Raw genomic sequence first — 18,634 nt, 5'->3', positions numbered from 1 at the left:
TAATTATTGTACACTGCTTGCACTGCAAACACTAAAGTGTTGCTATTGATAGTGAAGGGTAAACTGCGTACAACTTTAAATACGTATGTTTTCTCAATTTAAATTACCAGTGATGCATAATAGACAATATTACTTAAGACATAGACAGAAAGATAAACATTTGAATGAAACATAATCTTTAACGTAAAGAATAAACTTTTTCTGATGTACGCACTTTATTTTTGTCAATTTGTGTCTGAAACGCCTTACTGTGCGCTAACAAAATGAAAATAATATCCTTCACATCCTGTCTTTTTCATGCCTTACTGCAGGGAATCCCTTTGTTTAAAAGCTGCCTTTCTCTCAGGTTACAGGGTCAGGAAGCATTTGTACACTTTCCAATTATTCCAGCAATTCATATCATTGTATGCTTTGTCACTTTTATTATAAAACTATACAATTACTTCATTCTTACATATCTATTTCCCAAATAAATAACTTGCAGATATCAATGGCACTGATTAGTACAATAAGTATTGGTTGTCATTTATACATGCAAACACCCATTACATACTGTATATATTTACAGTTTTACACAGTATAATAGCATACAGCACCAGGAAAATTAAATTCACTTTAGACTCAAAGTAAGATGAGAAGAGTTCTCTGTTTTTCTGCGGATATGGTAAGTTAACACTAGTTTACTTTGCACAAAAATAAAAGATACATAGTCTATTACACACTTTTGCAATTAATGATTTATTATTTTTCATAGTTTTTTTATATACAAATTAGGTTGTTGCATTATTATTTTTGTCTTTTTATGCAGTTTGCACATTTGAAAAAAGACAATAAAAGTGTGTACAGTAACAAATATTAACATTCCATGAATACAATGTATTTTTTAATTGTAGTTTCTAACTAAATTTTACCATAAAAGAAAATATAATAAATACATAGAATCTTTAGGAGCATACATACATGTTCCATGTTTTATGTAGTAGTGCACCATAGTTATACGGTATGGGTCTGTTAATAGATTTAATATAGATAAGTAATAATATTCAGGACTTTTTCAAATTTAAGCAGTAGCAAGGAATATTTTTTTGTTAAGTGAATAAAATGTGGTGTATAATTGCTGTACTGGAATAAAACAAAATAAGCTAACAAGAAAATGTTGTAATCTGGTTAGTAAATGATAATTACCATATCTTGGGATCAATTCTTTAAATTGTGATTGCAAGCTCAGTGGGATATAATGCCAGATGTCTTTGCAAAGTATCTATGCCATGATGAAACATTTAATGACATTAGCTACAGACTATGGTAAGGTATTGTGCTTCTGAGAGTCACATAACAGGATTTAGCATTTTGTAGAGAAATATATTTTTTTGCTTGCAGTTCTAAAAACTAATGTAGTAAACTTAATGGTAAAAAATCAGTTTATTTCAAGTTATCCTCTATAATGTGAGAAGTACTGTAGTTACCGTATAATATTTCTGCTATTTAAAAAGTAGTTACCGTACAATATTTATGCAGTTTAATATAACTATTTATGACAATATAACAATTTCGCTACATTTAACTCCCAAACAATTCTAAAGTGCAACATTTCTAAAAATTTCGATAAAAAGAAATAGCAACAACTGAATAATCATTTTTGCAGAGTTTTGACTCATGACAGTGAATGCGTGGAGAAACCATTATATATAATTGTTTATTCACTCGACGCTACATGCCAGAATATAACATTTTCATTACTTTCATGTCTCTGGGAAGGATTAGTTCGTAATGTGATGGTATTACAGACTTTAAGATTCACACATTTTCAGGATCCAATTTGTCTCCCGTAATATGTGATGAATTGCAGCATATTACATTTGCATGGCACCCTCTTATGTCAGAATATTAGACATGGTTTGATGTTAAGCATTCAGCAATTTAACAAGAAGTATTAATAGAAAATGTGAAGAATATATCAAAGTTGGAAAAATGTATGTGTTGGAAAAATAAGAAAAGATAATGTAAGAAGGCATGGCCTGATGCCAGAAGGGGAGAATTGTGTGATGGATTCCTGTACTGAAAGGCTTGTTGGTGCCTGGAAGAAACATCTAGCAAAAAATAACTACTTAAAACAGTAAATTCAGTTACAGGTCCACTAAATCTACAATAAAATGCAAACTGAACTAATATAAATAGTGTACATTTTGCAAATACAATAGTATTGTAACTTATCTCATTGCTCAATAAAACTATTAAAGGGATTTATTATTGTACTGAACATACTTTTGCCTTAATTACTCTATATTTCTTAGTTACTAATGTAACTAAATGTGCATGCATTTTTGTTGTCGCCAATAAGATAGTGTCACAGGAGTCTCACAGGTAAAATATACTGTAACATGCTAGCTAATATGAGAAAGAATGCAGCAGCAGACATGTTCTTCTGTATCTGATTATTGTCTTAAAGATTTTTGGCACTGTCTCCTAGGAACAGGGTTTGATTAAGGGTTCCAGCTGCCCTAGACTAATACACACGTAGCATCCTCCTCTTCCTACACGAATGTTTACAGAGTCACAACAATTTCAGGCATTTTAGGAACCAAAATAAATACAGGGAACATTCAGAGATATTATACAGTATTACATAGAAAACATTCCAGAGACTTATATACAGATGCACCCAGTTACATTGTGGCTGATCGCGGCACAAAAATGCACACGCATCGTGCCATGGGATTCCCTGCGCCTGCATGCGACACACTACGGTGCCCACTGCAATCGCACCATGCATTCCTATGGAGGCACAGTCATGTATGCACTGCGCTTATCCGCTCATGGGCGTACATCTCGTGCATTGCGTGGTGTGCGACTTGCGCTATGCGTGGCACAATTCTCTGTGCCAGCGGCAACACTATATCTGGGCATTTCTGTATAATACAGAGTGATAAATTCAATTATATGTGATGTAAGATTGAATGTTCCTGTGCAAAGTATAAGCAATGTGTAGTGTGCACATCTCCTGGATATGCGGTAGCCTAACATTATGCACTTTTATGCATACCCCTAAGGGTGCAGGACTACAAATGCCATCACACTTGCACATCACCTACATTGCTTACACATCAAATTGTAATTGAATTGCCCCACCCCACCCCTGAGAACATTCCAGAGACTACCTTATAATTCAGTGAATATCTTACCACCATACAATACAGGGACCACCCTAGTGGCTGATAATACAGAGAGCATCCCTGTGACCTCATATCATACAGAACATTTTTGAGTCCATCACACAATACCATTCCTCTTCATTAATTAACCAATTTTCAACAATCATTACCTCCAGCAGCACTGTATCAAACAAATCCACATAAAAAACCCTTTACAATCATTAACTTGTATATTCCCATTATTAATTTATCCCACATCATTTAATTCCATTCATATTCATTAACCACCTAATTACCTCACTCAGTTTCTTCATAATTATTTATTTTAAACACATTAACACCTTGACACTCATAATAAACCCCAATCATCGTAACTAACTCTAACCTTGAGAGCCAGAAATAGGAGGCAGGGGCAATGCAATGTACCAATTACCTACATGACCCTACATGGAGTGGGATAAAGCAATTTACCTAGGCAGCCACGGAAAATCCAGGAATGGGTAAACTGAGATAGAGACACTGCAAAAATTGGTACACTTAGATAAAGGTATGCTGTAAGATTGGGCAATACTTAGAACTGGATGGCTATAGTCAAAAAGAAAGGTACCCAGTTCCACACTCCCCACCATCCATGGACAGTCCAGACTGGAGGTGGATGCAGAGCAGTGGGAGGCTTGGAAGGAGCACCTTCATTCAGTAAACACCTGGGGGTAAATTTACTAAACTGAGAGGTTTTAGAAGTGGAGATGTTGCCCATGGCAACCAATCAGATTCTAGCTATTATCTTCTAGAAGGTGCTAATTAAATGTTAAGTAGAATATGACTATGCTATGGGCAACATCTCCACTTCTAAAAATTCTCACTTTAGTAAATATACCTCTGATAGTACGATGTCCAGCAGCGGACACTCTGCCTGGTACACTGTCAGGCTTGCCACACTGCCCAGGACATGTGCCCCGCTCACCCTGCTGTGGATACGCCCCAGGTTGCATCCATGTCACTGGCATGTTGCTGATGGTTTTGTACAGAGATGCAAATTCATTGACGTAAGAGACCATATTCAGATTGATAAGCTGCATCTGCCATAGGGCTGGTGCAAGTTTTATGATGCATCAGAAGCACCAAATGGTATTTCAGTATCTAAACATGCACAAAGGGAGCATCACACTCCTTGCAAATTTGGAAATATGGATGTACACCAGAGAAGAGCTTCATAGTGGCATCAGCATATAGTCACAGATGTGACTGCAGCAAAACACACATACACAGATGCAGCTGTGTCTGCCTTAGAATCATGGCCTATGTGCCTGTTACGCATAGTGTTGATCATAAGCTTAATAAGAAGCCTGATAAGAATTTGTAGTCTGAACTTGGGAACATTTTCTCAGAGGAAGACTGACAGGAGTCATTCCTGCTCATACACAAGCTTTCAATAGCATGTAAATAGCTGGTGTGAGACAAACTCAGACCTTCTCACACATTTTAAGGTCAGAGTTTGTCTTAAATCTCTCCAAATGTAATAGCCTGCAAACTTGTGAGTTAGAGGCTATTACATTATGCGAGTCAGGGTGAGTTTTCTCCTATGAAAACTCAGACCTTTTAATGCGACTAGAATTAAAAGATCCAAGTTATACAGAAGCCTTCACAGATCAGTGAGATCCATGAAGGCTTCTGTGTTTTAAAAAAAAGTAAACAGTAAAAGAGGGAAAAAATGTGTAGTGGTCCCCTGTATTTTTGTGAACCAGCACAAGGCTCTGCTAAGCCAGCCCTGGTTCTGGAAATACAGGGGACAAAATGAGTAGGTGTCCCCTGTATTTTTCATAACCTCCACTAGTGGGAGTGTAGTGCCACAGCCGGGGAACCCTTTCCCCCGGCCAAAGCACTACACCTGACCTCTAGTCAGCCCAGGCTGGGGATCCCTGGGGTGCTGGAGAATCCCCCAATAAAGGGTTCTCCCTCACCACGGCACCCCAGTCCTAGGCTGACTAGTGGTCAGGGGACCTGGTGAAAAGGTTCCCCGGCTGTGGCATTACACCCCTGCTAGAAAGAGTCCGGTGGTGGTTATGGAAAATACAGCGGAACCTGTAGTTCTCTAGAAACAGACCATATTATTAAAATAATACTATTTTTACACTACACACACAATTAACCTGGCACCCTCTAGCCAGCGGTACTGGTGATAGCCCCGGACTATCAGCCCAGGCCTGAGGTGCCCTGGAGAGAGGGTACCCTTCAATGGGGGGTCTCCATCTGCCCAAGAATCCCTGGCCTGAGCTGACTAGTTGTCAGGTGTAATGCTTTGGCCGGGGGACCAGGTGAAAGGGTTCCCCATCTGTGTCATTACACCCCCACTAGAAGAGTCCGGTGATGGTTATGGAATATACAGGGGCTCCTACTCATTTTGTCCCCTATAATTTAAGAACCAGGACTGGTTCAGCAGAGCCCAGTGCTGGTTCTTAAAATACAGGGGACCCCTACGCATTGTCCGCCCTATTTTTCAAGAACAGAGCCCAGGGCTGGTTATGCTTGTGAAGGGGGAGGCACATATTTTTATTTTACTGTTTACTTTTCTTTACACACAGAAACATGCACAGATCTCACGGATCTGTGTATCTTTCTGTGTAACTCAGACTAGCTTAGGTTAGACTCGCTATCCTGAAGCAGGTCTGTTCAGGGTATTCAGAAGTAATAGTGTGCAAGTACAACACTTGCCTGAGTTCTATGCTCACAATGGCAAAACATCTGGATGCGTGTTTTGCCATTGTGAGTTGCGGAGGTGTGAGAAACATGCGAGTCTGCATTGTTCTCAAACCGTATTACATAGGGTGTGTTCTGAAAATGTGTGAGTATAGCTCTATACAAGCACTATTTTAAAACTCACACCCTATTATAACACACAATTATTAGGATGCCATAATTATGCTTGAACTCATAACTTCATGTACTACTTCCTGTACTACAGTCAGATACATAACACTATTTGCTAATTCTTATAAATCCTAGTAATTATAAATATATGCAGCTCATTGTAATTGTCAGTATAAACCATTGCTGTTAAGCTGATATATGTATTGTGTGGCTGTATATACGTAGAGTGTGACTGCAGTGGATTTCATATGTGACTGCACACTACATAGAACTGCTTAGCTGCAATGCTTTAAACAGAACATAAAAACTAGCTTCATTTAGTTATAATTACAAGACATCTTATGCAGGAGCACATAGGGCCTGATTCAGACCCGGTTGCTATGAGCGTACGCTCGCACGATGCGTATGCAAATATTTGAAAGTGATGCGGGGGGAGCGATCGCTTGCCAAGGCATAAGCATGCCCATCTTACCTGTATGAACGTTCGCTTTGTGTATGTAGACTCCCCTTAGCAAATGTAGAGACGCTCACTGCCCCACGTCATCTCCTGGAAGTTTATGAAAACATTGGTACATCGACCACTATCGGATGTGAACACAGTGCTTGTGGTAGCCTTTTTCTACTGCAAGCATTGCGAGGAAAACAGAGTAAAAAAATGACTGGTGACGTGTACTATGACGCTACCTGTTAATTATGCATGCCTCTAAAACAGCGTTGAAACACTCAGGCAAGCCTGCGTTTGCACCTCCACTCCCCCGTTTTTACTGGACTGCCCCTGTTACCACCAACAAATGGCCTCTCCTGTCACTCACTCTGCTGGGCTGGCTTTGCTGTATGAGCAAGGGATCTGCGATCGCACTGTGTAGTTTGCGCATGTGCACTGCAATGCATACGCATGCGCAGATTAGCAAACATCGGCAATAGCGAACGCACTGCAGATAGCGACCGGGTCTGAATCAGGCCCATAGTTCCATGTGTCAAGTGTCTGACTGTAGTGTATAAGGTTGAGAGTTCAAGCCCTGGATATGGCATGCTGAGAAATACACTATGTGAAATAATTACAGGGGGATATAGCTGAAGGTACACATATCTACTATACATTTGGGAGCCAGTTGGATGAGCCTGCCCACCCCACCCTCCCCCCTACTGTTCATCAGTAGAACTTTTTGTAGATGGAGTTCTCAGAAAAGAAACAATTGATCCATCAGTGGGGGCTTCTGGTGGCTCACCCCCTCCCCTGCATGCACCACTGGGTGCAGGATCAGAGCTGGTGTTGCCCCCAAAGTCCCGAAAAACTAGACTGCACCCTGTACATCCTTATGTCTGGAAAAATCTGTCAGATGGTGCAGTGAGGTACATATAGAAAATTGGATACAGACAATAGAAAGGGGAGACAAACAAAGTGATAGATTGATATACACAAAATGGTGTCAGAATGCAGACAGCAAATCAATGAAGAAATCAGGTGGAAGAGAAGTGTTCAGGAGCCACAAGCCCACTGGTGGAGGAGTAGAGGTAGCTATGCCCCTTATGTAAACTTAATGGGTGCATGTTGCTTGTATATGGCAATAACCAGCATGTTGCAATTTGCAGCTGTCCCACTGGACAGCAAGAGGGAGTTAATTACAAGCTGGGCAGAGAGAAAAAGAGAGAGAGGTGTGACATGGAGAGAGAGAGTCATAGAGAATGGAGTACAACAACATAATTTCAGGGGTCAGATGAGCATGTGCTGAGCTCCTCCAATCAGGGACTCTTCCAGGCATCATGTGCTGAGCTTGTTCAGTCAAAGCTCACCTTATGATCCTCTGACTACTTTGCTGAGTATTACCTTCCCTGCTACTCTGTGCATATTAACTGTTCCTGATTGCACACAATGCACCTGATCTCACCCATCACCTGTCCACAACCCAAATATGGCCCCCACTCCCACCCACGTGTGCAAGTCTGCTGTTCATGTTTTAATGACGTAAATAAATAAGATTGGTAGAAAATGAGGACTGAAGCACCTTGTTGGTAATCCGGCCTTGCCAATGGCTGCCAGTACATGCTAACTCTTGAGTAATAATATGTGTCTTTATTATGTAAAAAAAAAAAAAAGAAAACATGAACACCAAAAGTAATTTTTGTTATTATACATAAAACACCCCCCACACAAACCCCAGTTCTCATCCCACTGTTTAATTAAGACCCTGATTCAGCAGTGCATGTAAGTGCACTGAAAAATATGAAATGAGTGCTTAATTGAAAATAGCAATCACTGTGCCTGCGGTCCACGTGGAGCCAAGAGTCAGGACCCGGCTCAAGCCAACAGCCCCCTGAGCGTAGCCCGGACTGACTCTCTGGAGAGAGAATGGAGGAACCGGATCTACCAGTAAGGGTAAGATAGGGAGAGTAAATCCCATTTCCATCATCAGGCACAGTGATTGCTATACAGAACCCACCCATTTTTATCTCCATAAAGGAGCTGTAAACATCAATGTAATCCAATTATTTTACAGGTGCCACATATATATAGCTATATATTTCAATTAAGCGCTCATTTCCTATTTTTCAGTTTAATTATTACATTGGGCTGCTGCACATACCAAAGCGCGGAGGTACCCCCCCTTTTTTACATGTAAGTGCACTGCTGAATGCAGATTACTGATGGCCGGCTTGCGTGACCTCATGGGTCACTTACCCGGATGATGTGATTGCAGATTATACGATGCTGCATCCTTGGATGTGTACTGCATGCAGGAGGCATGACATCTCCTGCTGCATTACCATATTACAACTATCACAGCAGCTAACACATTAATTACACTATTAGTGCACCACCTAGATATAACTCTCTTTGTTCTTTGGTTGTTATAACAGCATTAGGCTTTACAAGCCAGTTCTAGTGCAACTATAGCAGGGGGGACACAGCTTGGAGATCCCAAGCAGGTCAGCACGGTCCATAGCGGAATCAGCACTGCCCCAAAAGAACACTCCTAGAAAGTACTAGTTCTGTGCTGATATCACTATGACTATTCCCTGCACCTCTAGTGTGGGACCTGCAGTGAATCTGTAAAATAATAAAAGTAAAAAACAGACAAGACATACAGTACATGCAATGAAAAAGTACTTTACTAAATAACCACTTTATTACTGGCTCACATCCTTAGGAATGTTCCATGTAGACATCCTGGGAAATTGTCAAAAAATGGCCAAAACATATTTACACTGCTCAACTACCCTTACCGTGGTCCCGACTCTTGGTCAATGCCGTATAAATCAATAGGAATGTTTGGTCGTATTGTGGGAACAGACATGCTCTGTGTAAATTCCCCCCTCCCCCAAGCATTGTGTCTCCTGATTTTTACCCTACCAACCTGGATTAAGCTCCTATTTAGTCAATGGGAAAGGGGGAGGGGGTCCTCATGGCATTTTATTTTTAGTTTATTTTTCTATTAATTTTTTTAGGCTAAGTTTTTATAGCAGGTTTTTCAATCCATTGCATAATAAATTAGATGTTTTTTATCTGCTCTATTTAAAAAAATTGGGGCAGCGATGTGTAGTGGGCAGTTTCTATAACATGGTGATTTCACAGCAGTTTGATCTTAAATAAATCTTTGGATCAATAAACTGCTAGTAGACCCTATAAAATCCAGTGACACTGCAGTTAGTAAGTTTTTTCCCATTTCATTTCTTTCAAGGGACTTCATTTTCATTACTACAGGAAAATAGTAACCTGTTGCAGTACTGTACTGTACATTGCCTATGACATACCTTTCAACAAGCTGTAGCTGTTCCTTATATGGGGTTTGATTATGTTACATAGGGTGAGAGACATACCTATCAGGGTAGTAGCTAGGGTAGTGTGGCCGGTGCCATCGAACAGGGCACCACAGGTCAAGGGGCACTGTTTGGGCCTGTCAAATATCTGTTTATTAACATTCTTGCTTGTAGCTTCCTCTTATTTCATCCCCAGCATCTCATGCCCTCTCCTATCTCTTCCCTGGCCCTTCCCCATGAAGCCATGGCCCTTGTTTGGGTGGATTATGTCCCTTTGAAAAATGAGGGGGGCACCAATGCTCTTTCTGGCACAGGGCACCAAAATGTCTAGTTACGGCTCTGATACCTATTCTACATTTCTTACATGCATCCCTTTCATGTAACACCTTGATACCTGACCTATATACATTTTCCCCTCACCTCTGTAGTACCATTTCATCACCCCCATCCTTTTATAACACGTTTCCCTTTACGTAATATATATTTCTTCACCCTACTCCACCCACATAACACATTGTATTAACATATCTCCTATCCTCTCTGTAGTAACTCATTCCTCCTCACTATAGAAATAATATGTTTTGCTCACTTTTTTTGTAGTGACACATTTCTCCCTTATCCCTCTCCTCCCTCAGTTCACCACCAAATACCAAAATGTTTTTTCTCTTTGCCCTTATCCATAACAAAGTCCTCTGCTTATCTGTCTTCCAAGTCAGCAAACTTGGTCATTCTCAAAATTAAGGTCTGCAATATTACAAAGACTATCAAAAATGACATACAGTGTATGGGTGGGTCTCACTGCAACTGCATGTCTCATAGGACAGGGCAGATAAAGGCAGAATTGGTATGATTTACCGCCAGACCCCCGACAGCGGCAGCCCGACAAGGATGAAAATCCCGTTTGTCCCCGGGTAAGTATTCACTAACCTAATTTTACCCCCTAACCCTAACCCTCCCTTAGGAGTGCCTAACCCTAACCTTCCCCCCCAGTGCCTAACCCTAATCCCCCCTCTAAGTGCCTAAACCTAACCCCCCTTCCCTGCCACCTAAACCAAAGTCCCCTGGGGGGTGCATAACCCTAAGTCCCCCCGGGGGTGCCTAACCCTAACCCTCCCTTCCTCTAGCCTAACCCTAACCTCCTGTGGGGGGGCTAGCCCTAAGTCCCCCCGGGAGCACTAAACCTAACCCTCCCCCCGAGGCTGTCCGAGCTCGGCACCTGGTATCAGATCGATCTGGATGCAGGGCACCGGTCTCCAGGCTTCGGTAAAATGACAGGCGTCTAGATTTAGATGCCTGTCATTTAACCCTTGCCGGGACTAAGCAATCAGTAAGCCAGCTGTCGGGATTAGGTCCGCCGGCTTCCCGACTGCATACCGATAAAGGCACACCCAAGATGAAGAGACAAAACTATTAAAGTAGTATTTTTGTCCCAGCATTCCACCTCACCTTGTATATGTCCTGATATATACTGTTTGCAAAAAATAGTTTGCAGGATTCATATGGTTGTGGACTGCTAGTGCATCAGTGTTTTAAGCATTTCTGTGTATGTAAGACTAAAGATTAATAGTGAAGCAAATATACTAAAGACCATTTAATAACTATTCCCAAGAACTATAATATTCACAGGAGTAGTTTGATGTTAGGCAAAATTGGATGATTTTATCGTTGACAGTGAAATCGAACGATTTTCACCAAAAAACAGGTGAAAACGGGAGGGGTGAAAAAAATAAGTGAAAATAGGGGGAAAAAGTTATGAATTTGCATCTGTACCCCAAAAAATGGCTGATGTACATCAGAAATTATTGATTGGCCGTAATAAAAGTATTTTGCGGACTTAAATTGCATCGGTTGGCAGTAATTTGCGTATAAGGAAAAATTTAAAAAAATTATAGAAAGCATTTGTTTTCCAGAAAATTAATGTTCCACGTAAGTTGGGGGTACATTAAAATGGGTGCAAGTATATTTTCATGTTGTAAAAGCGTAATTTTAAAAAACTTTAAAAATCACCTGCTGCGGCCACATGTGATGTTTAAAATGCTTGACGCATCCATACTCCCGAAAAACCAGACCCAATACGTTAAACCCATTTTATAAAAATGGCACTAAGTTAATAAACAGTGTTTTCATACAGGATCTTATGCATTCGCTAATGTGCGTTATGTTAACAGTGCAATTGTGCGTAATGTGCGGTGTTTATGCATGGGAGTCTATTTATGATGGATTTATTATATATATATATATATATATATATATCATCCTTTACTAACATTTTTAAACTGCAATGCAATGTGTTATTAGTAATGAGATTCACTCTCAAACAAGGTGGAGACCCCCAGCCGATTGCTGGTGCCATATTGTCTGACAGTGAGTTTAAACAGTTCTTTTCATGCAGATTTCTTACCATTGTTCATTCAGTCAAATTCAAGTGTCTGGGCCATATTACAATTGCCACAGCTACACCTGTCCACATGTGGGGTCTCTCCATTTACATGCAAAAACACCCACAGTTCCTGGTGTATTGTCTTTTCTAATTACTTTTCTCAGGAAGCTGTTTTTCTAGTTGTTTTGGTAATTTTTCTATGCAAGGTTGTCCCCAGTACCAAAAACATTGCCATCTGTACTTACCTCATGAGTTGTAACTTAAAATGGCGGTGGGAGACCAGTCACACAATGGCGTCTTGCAGATTCTTATTTTTAAGATGGAGTCTGGTTGCCATTCGCAAGATGGCGTCGCACCAAGCTAATTTTACACTGATTCTGTCTCAGCCACTAAACCAGCTTCAACATACTGTACATCTCTTATTATGCACAGTTCTACAATATCTAATCACATTGTATGTTGTTATCCCCAGAAACCATTATACACTGAGGGGCCCTTGGCCAAAGATTCATTAGTCTGTATGGTAAATGTAAATAATATATGGCCTTAATCCATACCTTCCAACATTGGCTGATGGTAACTTGGGACCAGAGCTGTGACTGTATCATAGTCGGCATGGCCATGACCCTGCTCTGAAATATTTGATGTTTTATATGATTGACCCCCAACATACTGCAAATCAGAAGGAATGCCCTGATTGTAGGGCTGAGGGAGAGTCACTTGAAATTGGGATTGTCCCACAAAAATCACAATGTTTGGGAAGTATGTTTAATACTTGATAGGCATATTTACAATAGACAGAGAAAACCCCATAAAGCAATTTCATAATACAAGTCTCTTTATTTAATTATTCCACAAATATAAACCAATTCACAATTTGCATATAACAATCACAGTGAATGCCACCAATTGTCTTGTAGATAGATTGGTCCAAATATAACCCAATGTAACCTCTGGAAATGAATCTACTCAATGATGTTTAAACACAAATATGCTTCAAGTATATACACAGAGTACTGCCCAACACTAGTTTCATGATTATATAACATCTATCAATTAGAGATGAGTGGTTCGGTTTTGGTTTGGATCTCTGGATTTCACAGACAAAGATGATGTTTTGCCTTGTTCTGAGATCTAAACTTGGCAGGAAGATCAGAGCCAGAAATGGATCTCTCATCTCTAATATCAATACAGTAATCTACAAATGCTTACCCTTTATACATAGCCATAAATAGATATTAGTAATCTACAATTCCTTACACTTTGTATATCACCTTCAAAAACACCATTGACTTAATCATAAATTTTCATTAAACACATAACCTACATAATCACAAACAAAACACCATTATAACATTAGCATTAATACACATAGGCCCCCATTTACTAACGAGTTTTATCACCGAAACGAGTGATACATTTCACTGTGTATGATAAATGGCGCTCCAGCCAATCAGCTCCCAACTGTCATTTTTCTAACAGTTGGTAGCTGATTGGCTGGAGCAACATTTATCACACACAGTGAAATTTATAAGGAAGTAATAAACAGAGACAGAGTGAAAAGTTATAAGGAAGTGATAAAGTGCCAGCCAATCAGCTCCAAACTGTCTTTTTTCAAACACAGCCTGTGAGATGACAGGTGGGAGCTGATTGGCTGGCACCTTATCACTTCCTTATCACTTTTCACTCTGTCTCCTAACACTGCTTAGTAAATAGAACCCTGAATCATCTTCCTGTGGAATGGAGCATGAGCTTTTTTGCATAAAACCTTTTCAAGCTAAAATAAGTTTTCTTATACCATCAGTGTCCACTAGAGCAAGGAGGAACTGACTGAAATCTAAATTATTGAAATGGAGATGGAAAATGTACATTCTTCATCAGTAACCTAACAAGGGGGAGATTTTCTAAGCCTTGGAAAGTGATAAATTGGAGAATGATAAACTACTAGCCACTAAGATCCTAAATGTCATGTTACAGGCTGAGTTTGAAAAATGACAGTTAGGAGCTGATTGCTTGGTGGTTTCTCTCTCTCCGCTTTATCTCCCATCAAGGCTTAGTACATCTGCCCCCAAATGACAAAAATATGAAACTGAGATTGGAGAGTGAATAGAGGAGATTTATTTCTGTTCATGGCTGCAATGGCCAGTGTTTAACATGAAGGACAGATTAAGATTTACATGGAAATAGGCTCTCTTTACTGTACTTTGCAGTCTGGTCATCATTTGTTATTGAAATGTTGTTTTTGTATAACAGAGAATATATTTTTCCGATACAATTATAACGTAACATTCAAATAAATCTTTTGTACATATAATAATGCTAAACTACAATTATTATTCATGATTGCTTTCAAGGCCTTACCATCAAAAAGAGGATTACCGCAGACCTTTGTTTATATTGTGGTCTTTTATCTCATTCATGGACATCAATGCCTTGACTTAAGTAACTGCAATAACACTTTCAGAGCACCAGGTATGTTAATTTAAATTAAACTTTCATTGTTGTCTGTAAATTGCATAGTAAGACAGAACTTCAGAATTTAAATTAGTTGGTAATGTGTGCAATGAATTTTAGATATGTATAGTTCTAGATTTCTAATATTCAGTGTTAAAACAGCTAATTAGATGAAATGGAGAGTAGCACTTTAATGGGATGCACATTATCACTTAAATAAAATTGTGAACTATCAAGTTACAGTGAAAGCAACTAAAAATGTATATATTTATCTTGCTACAACACGTTCTTTACCTGATTAACCACATGTGGGCTTAATATGAATGGTCATGTTTCATGGCACTGAGGCTTACTAGCACAAATATGGATAACATATCTGACACATTCATTACTACTGGAAATTCTGGATTGACAGGCATAGTAATAGTAGTGTACATAGTTTCAATCAACTAACTATGCTGAAAAAAGTGACTGATATTAGGATTGCTAGTGCTTTTGCATAACCAGCACTAGATGGCTAGCCCAAGGGCAGCCTTCTATGTTGGCTAGGGGAACTTTAAAATTGTCAGGTTGTTTACTGTTACATTGCCAGGATACTCTATTTTTTCTTAAAAGGTGTATTAATAAAAATTATGTTTTAATCTAAATAACTATTTTGATATCTATTTAAAAAGAGAGCCTCAAGTAGGAATCGTTGGGGTATTTACTAAAGTGTGGGATTTTTAGAAGATGAGTTGTTGACCATAGCAACCAATCAGATTCTATGTATCATTTATCTAGAAGATAATACTAGAATCTGATTGGTTGCCATGGGCAACAACTCCACTTCTAAAAACTCGCTCTTTAGTAAATATACCCCATCGTCCTTATTAGCACTTTTGCTAAAAATTGTTATTTTGAGTACTCTGTATTTGATTTCGGGGAGCACCATTAACTTTGCTATATACATACTTACATTTGTGCTGAATTACTTTACATGTTGGTCAACAAAGTTTTTATTTCAATACTAGCAGTTGCCCTCGGCTTCACCAACTATGAAATTGCTTCTGCCAACATTTTTTTTTTGATGTGTCATAGTTGTATTGCTTTGCATAGGGGCCCTGTCGTCGGAATGGCCCTCGTGACCATCAGTGCTATACAGACTGGTGGCAGCAGCGCTTTCACCCAACACTCACACCAATGTCCCTCTGTGCCCTGTGCACAGACTGCTATGTAGCCTATCCTTGTGAACTCGGGCCCAAAGTACCTCTCCCCCCACCCCTTACCAGCCGCGTGCATGGTGCCACACATATCTCTTGCATTGATGATGTCAATACATTTTATTTTTGTTATTGATAAGCTATAACTTGGCGGATTGAGATGAAACAAAGTGCAGGGTTTTTCTAGAAGTTTCCACTACAAAATGATGAGTTTTCATGAAAATCAGTTCAGTAGTATATGTGCCAACTTGGAACAAACACAGACAGAATGTTCTTATAATATTAGTATAGACATATGTACTCCGTTGCGGGATCATCCCTCACCCTGCATTCACATGTGTCAGACCAATGTGCAAAAATACATGCATGTCATTCAGATTACATCTAGCTGCAAACATGCAAAAAAAGGAATCATCACCCAAAAATATTATTGGCCCATTGCCACCCAATTGCCAACTTTCTATCAAACTAAGGATATGAAGGCCTGATTCAGAGTTGTAAGGTAATGCCACTGTAGCTGCGATACTGTACACTGTTGCTGTGCAAAAACATGCAAATGTCACAGACGTAGAGGAATGTATTGAGACACCCACCTGCGGCTTTGCAAATCCAGGTATCTGTGTACAAAGATGCAACTTGGGTCGCAGATCCTTCTATCATCTGTCTTCTAAGCAACCCTATAGTCACACAGGCAGTGGGAATTGGGACTCTGGAGACATTCTTGCATATGGGATTGCAGATGCAGGATGCGACATGTGCAGGGGAACAGAGAGGGGGGGAGTGGGTACAAATTACCCATGCTGATCGCGCCCCCCATTGGCTGTACACCAGGCTGAGGGGTTCATAGAGCCCCCCTCCCAGCACATGATGCTGCAAAAATTTACTTTTTTCCTAAGGGGCGTGGCAATGCCTCCAGGAAATTAGGCCACGCCTCCTGTCACCTGGGCCCTGCGCGGCTCTTGGCGGCCCTGGACATGTGTCCACATGTGTTCTTTGCTGTCACATCCCATTACCTCCCACAAATGCTCCCTGACCGCCAATCACACTGCGAGTAAATAGTCACTGTGAGCGACTACAATAATGTAACTTGACGCCTGCGCCATGTGATTTAGATGCATATGCAGATTGCTGATTATCATTCAACTACGTTAACATTGGAATAGCGTACATCTCTGAATCTGGCCCTGACTACACAGATGCTTTGTACTTGTGTCTTGTTGCAATATACATTCATGAGGAGAAAAATATTATATTTACAAGTAAAAAGTTTTTCTGGGACTGTCCCATTGTCCCACCTGCAGGTAACAGTGTCCCGCAGTGTGGGGGGGGGACCACACACCACTGCTCTTCATAGCAGAGCAGCAAGAGAATAGATGGTCATCTATTCACAGTGTAGGGGGAGCCTGGGGGCAGCCCCCACATTGACGTGAATGCGTGAATGGAAGGGGGGTAGAGTGCCACAAAGCTCCATCCACTTTACGCGAGGGTCTGCCCCCCTTTTGGGTGCACGCGAGATGTTCCTCATCCTCAAACGTAAAAGTTGGGAGGTATGTAATTGCCTAATAGGAGAATCACATAAACTGTGTTTTTTTCTTATTTTTGTACATTTACAGTACAAATATTCCACCAATAGATACAAAAAGTGTTCTAAAACCAATACATTTTTTGCTTGCACAGACAAAATTTTTTATTCCCGGGCAGTATGGTAGCACAATAATTAGCAATACTGCCTCACAGCACTATGGACCTGATTCAGATTGTTGGTAATGTAGCCACACTTGCAGCCACTCTCTCAATAGTGGTTGCAGGAATATGTAATTGCTAATCTCTGCCACATAGAGAGCGGCTGTGCAATACCACCCAACTAATATTCTAATGAAGCAGGAGGCATCTGTAGAAAGAAAGACACCTCCTGTCAGGGGTGTTTCTAGAGAGGAGGGGGCCCGTGTGCAGTCTCCAACACGGGCCCCCTCCTCTCCGCCCAGCGCCAGCAGCGCACTGAGCTGTGCGCGGCCAGCGCCGGAGTTATAGACTCTGGGCACTAGAGTGTGCCCAAGGTCTATAGTGTATGCACAGGTCACGGGGAAAATGGCCAAGGCATCCATTTTCCCTGTACTGCGCATGCGCAAATGACGGGAAAATGGCCACCAAAGCCATTTTCCAGTCGTTTTAAAGCGCAAGACCCCTGCGCCAACGTGGTACTTTGAAGAGGTAAGTAATATTATGGGTGCAGGGTGTGCAGTGCGGGCCCCCCCTGGACTCAGGGGCCCGTGTTCCCCGCACACCCTGCACCCATTATAGATATGCCCCTGCCTCCAGTCAACATCTGCCATCTGAGTGCTGCATTCAAAGACGCAACCTCTGATCACCATAACGATCATCAGTTACGATGGTCTCAGTAATCGCCCATCTGAGTAACCTGAAACTTACTCAGAATGGGCAACGTACCTGCTCAGACAGGGTCAGGAAGTCTGCATTGGAAGACGAAGACCCTGGTCCCTGCACTCCCAGAAAATGGGGATGACGCCCTTGTTTCCGGCAATGCAGGCCAACCATACCCCTGTTCCATCCACAAATGGCCGCACATGTCAATCATGCTGAAACTTGGGGGCACAGCATGTGAGGATGCAGGACCCATTCTGTGTATGTGCATAACAGGTGCTGCACATGAGCAGACCCCCAACAATCAGACATGTATGAAAACCATCGGTATTGGGTACATCTCTAAATCAGGCCCTAAATGTTCTCTGTAAAGAGCTGCAAAATATGTGTGCTCTATATAAATAACTACTAATAAGTAAATAACAAACATAGAAATTGGT

At 40.7% G+C, this 18,634-nt stretch overlaps 1 protein-coding gene across 1 annotated transcript in view; it reads left to right on the top strand.

Annotated features, from left to right (window-relative positions):
• Nucleotides 1-592: 592 nt before the first annotated feature.
• LOC148513971 (zona pellucida-like domain-containing protein 1) overlaps nucleotides 593-18,634 on the top strand; it is a 46,511-nt gene continuing 28,469 nt past the window's right edge. Inside the window, exons 1-2 of the mRNA XM_088481189.1 lie at nucleotides 593-664; nucleotides 14,514-14,631. Coding sequence (XP_088337315.1) covers nucleotides 632-664; nucleotides 14,514-14,631 — 151 coding nt within the window. The 5' untranslated portion in view covers nucleotides 593-631. The remainder of the gene's footprint in view (nucleotides 665-14,513; nucleotides 14,632-18,634) is intronic.

Source organism: Taudactylus pleione, unplaced genomic scaffold (genome assembly GCF_031769625.1).
Source record: "Taudactylus pleione unplaced genomic scaffold, aTauple2 ptg000265l, whole genome shotgun sequence".
Taxonomy (NCBI): domain Eukaryota; kingdom Metazoa; phylum Chordata; class Amphibia; order Anura; family Myobatrachidae; genus Taudactylus; species Taudactylus pleione.
This window is presented reverse-complemented; position numbering and strand designations above follow the sequence as displayed.